This window comes from Pteropus alecto, unplaced genomic scaffold (genome assembly GCF_000325575.1).
Source record: "Pteropus alecto unplaced genomic scaffold, ASM32557v1 scaffold67, whole genome shotgun sequence".
NCBI classification, from domain to species: Eukaryota; Metazoa; Chordata; class Mammalia; order Chiroptera; family Pteropodidae; genus Pteropus; species Pteropus alecto.
The window spans coordinates 10,364,478-10,374,337 of NW_006441061.1; the positions used below are offsets into that span (position 1 = coordinate 10,364,478).

The following is a 9,860-nucleotide window of genomic DNA, read 5'->3' on the forward strand; positions in this document are numbered from 1 at the left end:
CGTCGGGCCGTTCGCATCCTCGAAGTCGCTCTGCTGGCAGCTCGCCCACCTTGCATTTCCCTTTAAGCTGGAAGTTTTGGAAACTGCCTTAGAGAAAGGGAACGTGACAGACACGGATGCAGCCCCCAGGCACGCTCTGTCTCTTTTCCTTTGACCTTCTGGTGGTGACAGCTCCTCTCATGTGCGTCATCACTCCCGTGTGCGTGCAGGGCGGGCGTCCCAGCTTTTACTACATATGTCTGTACCCGTAAGTCACATGCAGTATGTTTGCGTGGTTTTAATTGTGTGGGTGGGTCTGTGCATTACACGTTGATAAATAATTATTTCACAGCTTGCCTTTTACCCTCGACATCGCTTTAAACACTTTCCACGTTAACGTGTCTCGGCAGAGTGATGTTCCACTGCACGCAAACCTCCTCTCTCCTCGTGGCGACCCACGGGTGACTTTTGTTTTTCACTATTACCGACGGTGCCGCTGTGAACACGTCTGTGTATATTTAAGCGTTTGTGTCACCTGTCCAGTTTGCAATTAGAAGTAGCTTACTTTACAATTTCTAGAAGCAGCCACATGCTCTCCGAGATGGTTCTCCAGTCTTCTCTTCCAGCAGCAAGCTGTTCTCAGTGTCCCTCGTTTTAACGTCATTTGCTAAACTGGGGATGTGACAGTGTCTCCATTAGTTTAGTTGGAATTTCCTTGCTTGCTAGTGGTTTTGAGTGTCTTCTCTTTTGTAATTTGCTGATTTTTTCTGATAGCTATTTGTATTTTTCATATGAATTTATAGAATTTTTTAATATAGTCTGAAAACCAATTCGACATCAGTTATATGCATTGCAAACATCTTTCTTTCATTTTCTCTATCTTTTGTAGTATAGTTTAAATTTTGTTGTCAAATTTATCAATCTATTACTTTATGGTTCGCGATTTTTATGTCTTTAGAAATCCTTCCTTATCTCTCAACCATAGAACTGTTCTCTTCTTTTCTCTCCCTAAATTTTAAAGTTTGCTTTCTACACTTGGATCTCTTTTTCATTTCCAACTTTTAAAATTGCTGAAAATTACACAGACCATTAATTTTTTCCACTTTGACCGTTACTAAGTCTGCAGTTCAGCGGTTTTATTGCATCCACCACGTTGTACAACACCAGCACCATCCGTCATCAGGACCGGCTTCCTCTTGGCATCGGAATCTCAGACCCCACTGAGTGACCCCCTCCCCAGACCTGGCGACAGCCGTGCACCTCGCGGAAGCCGAACCCGCAGTGCGTGTGGCTGGTGCATTTCACTGGGGACCGTGTCTTCGAGGCTCATCCATGTTGCACCATGTGTTAGAATTTCCTAACTCTTTTTGTATCCAGAGTTTGTTTATTGGGTGGTTTCTCTCATCTAGATTCAGGGCGCCTTTAGTGCTCAGCCCTCTGGGGGCCTCGCCTCTCCCACTGCGGGGGCGGGACCGCTGGAGAGAGGAAGGAAGGCGGGGGACAGCGGGGCGCTTCAGAGCTGCCTTGCGCGTCCCTGAAGCAGGCCCCGGCTCTGCGCCCCAGTGTCACCTCCCCTGCTCCCCTGGGGACAGGAGGGGCCCTTAGCGGGACGGCGCCCTGGCCCCTCCTACCCGCGGCTGACATTCCACTGTCCGTTCAGGCCGATTGGCTTCTCCGTCCATCCGTCGGTGGCACTTGGGTCCCTTCCATGCCGAGCTGTCGCGGATGGCGGGACCATGAACCTGGGTGTAAAATGCCTCCCCCCCACACCCCGGTTTCCGTTCTGTGTGTGAACCGAGAAGTGGGGTCGCGGGGTGAGTCCCGCTTTCCGAAGACCCTCCGCACGTCCGCCCACCCCCAGGGGAGCCCTCCCAGCCCCTCCATCCTGCCACGCTGTTTCCTCCTCCTGTTTTGATTGTGGCCCCAGGTGGGCAGGGGCTGCATCTCCCTAACATGAGTGAGCTGAGCATCTCTTCATGTGCTGATGGGCTGTTTGTCTTTTTTTTTTTTTTTTTGAGGAATGTCTATTCAAGCCCTTTGCCTATTTTTTAATTGGCTTTTTGTTGTAGCTGTTGAGTTGTAGGAGATCTCTTTATAAATTATGTGTATGATTTCTTATTAGAGATATGATTTGTGAATATTTTCTCCCATTCTTTAGGTTGCCCTGTTCATTCTCTTGATAATTGTCCTTTGATGTGTAAAAGTTTTACATTTTGTCGAAGTCTAGTTGAGGTATTTTTTCTGTTATTGCCCATGTTTTCGGTATCTTATTTAAGAAATCATCGCCAAATCCAATGTCATAAAGATTTTCTCCAGTATTTTCTTCTAAGAGTTTTATAGGTTAAGGTCTTATATTTCGATCTGTCATCTGTTTTGAGTTACTTTTTGTATACGATATACGATAAAGGTCCAACTTGATTTCTTCTGCACGTGGAGGTCCACTGTCCCCAGCACAGTTTGGTGGAAGGACCGTCTTTTCTCCACTGAATGGTCTTGACACTCTTTTTGAAAATCATCTGACTGTATGTGAGGATTTGCTCCTGGGTTATTGTTCTTTTCTGTTGGTCTAAATGTCTAGCCTTATGCCAGCACCACATTATTTTGATTAATGTAGCTTTGTAGTAAGTTTGAACATTTTTAAAATTAAATTTATTGGCGTGACATTGTATGTTTCAAGTGTATAATTCCATAGTACGACACCTGCATATGGCATTGTGTGTTCACCATCCAAAGTCCAGCCTTCTGTCACCAAGCGTTCGACCTCTTTACTCTCTCCCTTCTCCTCTGGTGACCACTAAACTGTGGTCTGTGTCTATGAGTTTCTTTGTCGTGTTTGTTGCTTTTAGTTTTTTTATCCCACATGTGAGTGAAATCATATGGTTCTCACCTTTTTCTGTCTGACTTATTTCGCTTAGCGTGATATTCTCAAGACCCATCCATGTCACAAATGGCAGGACTTCATCCTTTCTGTGGCCAAGTAATATTGCATTGTGTACATGTACCACAGCTTCTTTATCCAGTCATCTATTGAAGGATACTTTGGTTGTGTCTGTGTCTTGGCTACTGTGAATAATGCTGCAGTGAACATAGGACATATATCTTTATGAATAAATGTTTTCAGATTTTTTGGGTAGATAATTAGAAGAGGGGCTGCTGGGTCATACAGTGGTTCAGTTCTTAGTTTTTGGAGGAACCTCCATACTGTTTTCCACAGTGGCTGCACCAGTTTACAGTCCCACCAGCAGTGTATGAAGGTTCCCTCTCTAACACTTATTACTTGTCTTGTTGATAATAGCCATTCTAACTGATGTGAGGTTGTATCTCGTTGTTTTGATTTTCATTTGCCATCTAGCTAGTGAAGTTAAGCCTCTTTTCATATCTGTTGGCCATTTTATGTCTTCTCAGGAAATGTGTTCAGATCCTCTGACCACTTTTTCAGTTGTTGTTGAGTTGTATGAGTTCTTTATATATTTTGGATAGTAGCTCCTTATCAGAGGTATTGTTTGCAAACTGCACATTAAAAAGATAATACATAATGGCCAAGTAGGATTCCTTCCAGGGGCTCAAAGATGGCTCAGTCTCTGCAAATCCATCCATGTGATACACCACATTAACACAATAAAGGATAGAAATCATACAGTCATACCAATAGATGCAGAAAAAGCATTTTATGAGATACAATGTCCATTTATGATTAAAACACTTAGTAAAATGGGTATAGAAGGAAAGTACCTCAACATAATAAAGGCCATCGATGGCAAACCCTTAGCTAGCGTCACACTTAATGGTGAAAAGCTGAAAGCTTTTCCTTTAAGATCAGGAACAAGAAAAGGATGCTCACTGTCACCACTGTTATTTAATATAGTCCTGAAAGTCCTAGGCAGAGCAGTTAGGCAAGAGGAAGAAATAAAGAGCTTTCAGATTGGTAATGAAAAAGTAAAATGGTCACTCTTTGCAGATGACATGATTCTATGCATAAAAAACCGTAAAGACGCCACCAAAAAACTGTTAGAAACGATAAACAAACACAGTAAAGTCGTGCGGCACAAAATCAGTGCACAGAAATCCATTGCATTCCTGTACATTGACAATGGAATGCCAGAAAAAGAAACGATGAAACAATTCCATTTAAACAATAAAAAGAATAAAATACCTAGGAATAAACTTAGCAAGGGGAGTGAAGGACTTACACACTGAAAACTATAGTAAGTTTCGAAATCAGGAAATGTGAGTCCTCTAGTTTCGTTATTTTTCAAGATTATTTTGACTGTTCAGGGTCCTTTGAGATTCCTTATGAATTTTAGGTTGAGTTTTTCTATTTCTGCAAACAATGTTATTGGAGTTTTGATAGAGATTTCATTGAACCTGTAGATCGCCTTGGGGAGTATTGACATCTTGACAGTATTAGATTTTCTCATTAATGAGCATGAGCTGTCATTCTGTTCGTTTAGTGTCCTTTCATTTCCGTCAGCAGTGTTTGGCAATTTTCAGTGTACTCGTCTTTTTCCTCTTTGGTTAATTTTATTCCTAAGTATTTTATTTCTTTTGATACTATTGTAAATGGATTTTTAAAACATTTCTTTGTTTCGATTGTTTTTTGCAAGTATATAGAAATACAACTTATTTTTTTGTGTGTTGACTTTATATCTTGAAACTTTGCTGAATTCATTAGTTATGGTAATTTTTGGTGCATTTCCTACACATTTAGGGTTTTCTACATGTAAGATCTTTTGAGATTTTTCCTGGAATTTCATTGAATTTGTATAGATTAATTTGGGGAACAGGGTCATCTAGTGATGTTGAATTGTCTCATCTACCAGTACGGTTTATTTCTGTTATCTCCTTGTTCTTCAAGAATGTTTATTTTTACCTTTATTATCAAAGTATTGCACTTATTTTATTGAGTTTATTCCTAGATGCTTTGTAGGTTTTGTTGGTATTATAACCAATATTTTTATGAGATATAATTCACACAACATAAAAATGTACAATTTGATACAATTTGGTGATTTTTGGAATAGTCACAGTGCTGTGCAACCATCACCAATACATAATTTTAGAGCATGTTCATCACCTCAGAAAGGAGTCCTGTACCCACCAGAACAATATCTTTCCAAAATAGTGTTTTCTACTTGTAAATGAAACAATTTATTTTCTTTCCATTTATTTGGTATTTCAGAACCTCGCTAAACTTTCTAATTCGTTCTAGTGGTTTTTCTGTATATGCCTTTGGGTTTTCTATGTGGGAATCACATTCTCTGGGAATTAGACAGTTCATTTCCTCCTTTCTAATCCTCATATATTTTATTTCTTGCCTTACTGCCGTGGCCCGGCCCTTCCCGTGTTCCATGGTGCACTTGTGTGACCGTGAGTTCTCTGAGAGGCGCTACCTGCTGGGTGTTAGGAGACGCCCGTTGTCGGTTTAAGGAACTTTCCTTCTATTTCTAGTTATTACCATGAATGATATTGGAATTTTATCAAATAATTTTTCTGAAACTTTCGACATGATCGCATGGTTTCTATTTTGATTTTCAATGTTGTGATTACATTTATAGTTATTCTACTGTTGAATTATTCTTATGTTCCTATGACAACTCAACTGGCCATTAGGATACTCTTAAAATGTGTACCTTTGAATTTTATTTACTAGTACTGTATTTAATATTTATGTTCATAATTGAGATGAGAATAAAGTTTTCTCGTCCTTCTCCATGTTTGACATCAAAATTATACTTGCATCGTCAAATGAATTGGGGAGCTTTTCTTGTAATTTATTCTCTGAAACAGTTGGTTTGGAGGAATTATCTGTTCTGAATTTGATATTCCGGCAAAGGAAACCTGAATCCAAATTCATTTTTGTAAATGGTTTTGCTGGGCAGAATTCTAAGATGATCTCAAGATTCGTGCCTCTTGCCTGCACACTCACGCAGTCACCTCCCATGAGAGTGGACCAGATCTGGATAGGAGGTATCACTCCTGCGACTGGTTTGCTAATCGGTTGACTTTGAGTCAACCCAAAGGGTGCGTGTTCAGGTGGGACCAACCAGATTGTTCCCTTCCTCAAGTCAGAGTTTAGAAGTGTGAGAGGGACTGTCGGGGGCCAAGTAGCAAGGGCCCGAGGGTGGCCTCCTAGAGCAAAGGGAAATCTCAAGCTGACAGCAAGACAGTGGGACTCCCTTCCCACTGCGAGGACATGATTCTGCAGACAGCCTGCGGCCGAGCACCATGCTCCTCAGTTTGGCCTCCAGGTGAGGATGCAGCAGGCTGACCCCTGGATTTCAGCCTGTGAGACCCTAAGCAGAGAACCTAGCCACGAGGTGCCCTGACCTCTGACCTACACGCTGAGCTAATAGGTGGTGCTATTTCAGTCATCCAACTTGCGGTAAGTGTTTATACAGCAATAGAAAACTAATAGAGTAGTTCATGGTTTATTCAGGTTTTCTACTTCTTCAGTCACTTGGTAATTTGAATTTTAGGGGATATATCCATTTCATCAAAGTTTTAACATTTATTGGCATAAAATTGTTAATATTGTTCTCGTGATTCTAAAAACCTCTCCTGTTTGTAGTTATGTTCACTGTATGTACATACGTTCATGGCACGTGTGTGTACATGTGTGCATGCATGCATATGCATGAGTGTACGTGTGCGTGCATGCAGTACTATATGTATCAGTACCTGTGTTTGTGCGTGTATGTATGTGAGCGCTCCCTTTGTCTTGATTATTCTTGTCAGAAGTTTGTTTGTTTTATTAAAATCTCAAAGATTCAGCTTTCTATTATTTCTGTTTTCTATTTTAACCATGTTTACTCTTATCTTTATTATTTCCATTTTTCTACTTTCTCAAAATATACTCTGCTGTTCTTTCTAAAGATTCTTGAGACATACCAAGGCTTGGTTTATTTATTTTCAGTCTTCTAAAAAATAAAATCATTTAAGTTAAGGGATTTCCCCTAAAACATCGCTTTAACCAGATGGGCCCCACGCCACACATTTTAATATGCAGTGTTTTTGATGAGTTCTAAATATTTGGTAATTTTTGTGGTTACTTCTTTAATAGTTATTTAGTTGTGCATTTTGAGAATTTCTATACATATGACTTTTCTTTGAAATATATTTTTATGTTATTCTCATTTAATCGTGCAATTTAATTACCGACATGCAGTAATACAGCTACTAATGCTTCTGGCTTAAATAACAGTTGACTGGCCACTGAGTTGGGGTTGCAAGATCGGGAGTATGAAGCAAACATTCTTTAGTCACCATGATGAAACAACACCGAATTTTTAAAAAAGTACATTTTTAACACATTAAAGTTCAAGAAAGAGTTCTTTATTTGCATGATGTTTGATGTGCTTTTTTTTGATATACAAGTGGAAATGTTTATAAGGCAGTTGGATATATGAGCCCAGAGTTCCAGATCTGAGTTGAAGGTGTAAGCTTGGCAGTAATGAGCATACGGTGTCATTCAAAGCTCTTGGGCGGGTCCCAAATGGCTTGAGTCCTGGGGTGTCCAGGTTTTGAGTCTGGTATTGAAGGTAAAGCTGACAAGTCCTAGAAGCGGCAGCTGGGGAGTTAAGAGAACAAGGAGAAAATTGACCAAAGAGGAAGAGAAGGAACCATTTAGAGAAGGAGACTTAACTATTGGAATGGGCAAGAAGAGGGTTCGACACAGTGTTTCAGTGGGACCATGGGGGTCCCACTGAAGCAAGTTGGAGAAAGTTAGAGGCGGAAAGGCGAGGCAGTCTCTGGAGAGTAGCGATAGACCCTTTCGATGAGTTTCGGTGTGAAGGGAGCTCAGAAATGTGCTATGGTGAGAGATGGATACGGGATCTTCTGTTTGTTTTTAAGATGGCAGACGTAGGGATATGTTTTCATGGAACTGATTGGGATGGTTTTCTGGGTCCTCTGAGCCCCCTGGTCCACCTTCTCTGTTGTCATGACGTAGGATGAGTGAGGGCAGCATGTGGGGCCTGCTCAGGAGCCCCACGGCCTGCATCTCACCCCTGCACCCACTCCTCACCCTCTCCCGAGGCAGCTTGGACTGCAGTCAGTGTTGGTTTGGGGACAAGGTTCAGGCTTGGACTCAACTGGAGGACAGAGTCAAGGCCATACGGTGGCCAGAGACCCAAGGTCTTCTCAAAGGGGATGCCTGTGAACTGGAAGGTCATGCTGGTCATATCCCCTGCTGATACTGCTGGTGAGGACCCACACCCTGTTCCAGCCCCATGCTCTGACAGTGGGAGACACAGGCACCAAGGTGTCACACTGCTTTTGGAAGAGAGGATGCTGGTGGTGGGAGGGGTGTGTTGTCCTCGCGCCTCAGTGGGAAGCCCTTACTTTTCTTTCTGTCCCTGCCAGGATCCTGGCCACAGCTGGCACCGACTTCGACCTGCGAACGCTGCGTGCTGTGCGCGTGCTGAGGCCCCTGAAGCTGGTGTCCGGAATCCCCAGTGAGTCTGGCAAAAGCAGTGGGGCTCGAGCCTGCCCGGAACACCACCCCCGGGCCCCCCCTGGCCACAGCCAGTTAGGCCTCCAACCAGTAGGCCCTCTGACTTTAGTGACCCTGAGCTTGCCTCTCTTGACCCCAAGCAGCCAGGCAGGCAGAAAGCACGAGCTGGCCTTTTCTGGCCTCCACTGTCCCCAAGAAGCCCAGAGTGTGACTTGGCTTCCCTAGGTGGAAGCCTTGCGCCTCCTCACGCCCTCTGCTGTACTTCCTGCTCTTCGCTGCTTTTTCTGGGACTGAAGGTCAGAGGAGTGATTGACCCTGGTGGCGAGGCAGGGTGCCTAAGGAGATACCCAAAGGCTGCAGAGGACCCCTGTCTCGGCTAAGGCTTGGCAGGGATGGGGAACTGAGAGCCGGTGGAGTCATGCTCCTGGGTTGGCCAGGGTTCCCTTGTGATCCAGTGGTCACCCGGACCCTGTCCCTCCTGGCCAGTGGAAGTTTGAGCTTTGGTTTCCCTCAGTGCCCAGGTGGGTGGGGACCTAGGCTGTGTCCCGCTGAGACCCTCTCAGGCATATGCTTGGGCCTGTATCCAAGAGCTGGGGCCAGGCTGGAAGTGAGGGTCATGGAGTTCAGCCTCCTCTGCCTAGTTCCTCGTGCCTGGTCACAACATGCTCTGTGGCCAGCAGAAAAACACTTCCCAGGCAGGTCCCCTGTTGCACTTGCCCTAGGACTTAATTATGTCAGGAACCACTCCCAGCATTCCCTGCTTTTCCCTCCCAGGCTTCCCGGCTCTTCTCTCCCAGGCTTCCCAGCTCTTCCCTCCCAGCATCCTCTGCTTTTCCCTCTCAGGCTTCCCCGCGCTTCCCTCCCAGCATTCCCTGTCAGGTTCCCAGGATTTTATGCTCTTCCCTCCCAGCATTCTCTGCTCTTCCCTCCCAGGATTCCCCACTCTTCCCAGGATTCCCTGCTCTTCCCTTCTAGGCTTCCCAGCTCTTCCTTCCAAGCCTTCCCTGTTATTCCCTGCCAGCATTTCCTGCTCCCCTCCGCCTTCCCCGCGCTTCCCTCCCAGCCTTCCCTGCTCTTCCCTCCCAGGCTTCCCTGCTCTTCCCTCCCAGCATTCCCTGCTTTTCCCTCTCAGGCTTCCCGGCTCTTCCCTCCCAGCATTCCCTGTCAGGTTCCCAGGATTTTATGCTCTTCCCTCCCAGCATTCTCTGCTCTTCCCTCCCAGGATTCCCCACTCTTCCCAGGATTCCCTGCTCTTCCTTCTCAGGCTTCTCCGCTCTTCTTTCCCAGCATCCCCTGCTTTTCTCTCTCAGGCTTCCTGGCTCTTCCTTCCCAGCATTCCCTGTCAGGTTCCCAGGATTTTATGCTCTTCCCTCCCAGCATTCTCTGCTCTTCCCTTCTAGGCTTCCCGGCTCTTCCCTCCCAGGATTCC

General features: G+C 44.4%; 1 protein-coding gene across 1 annotated transcript in view; it reads left to right on the plus strand.

Annotated features, from left to right (window-relative positions):
• The first annotated feature begins 7,918 nt into the window (after positions 1–7,918).
• The window catches only part of CACNA1B (calcium voltage-gated channel subunit alpha1 B), a 123,815-nt gene continuing 121,873 nt past the window's right edge, over positions 7,919–9,860 (plus strand). Inside the window, exons 1-2 of the mRNA XM_025051272.1 lie at positions 7,919–7,923; positions 8,341–8,521. Of these exons, the coding sequence (XP_024907040.1) occupies positions 7,919–7,923; positions 8,341–8,521 (186 nt within the window). The remainder of the gene's footprint in view (positions 7,924–8,340; positions 8,522–9,860) is intronic.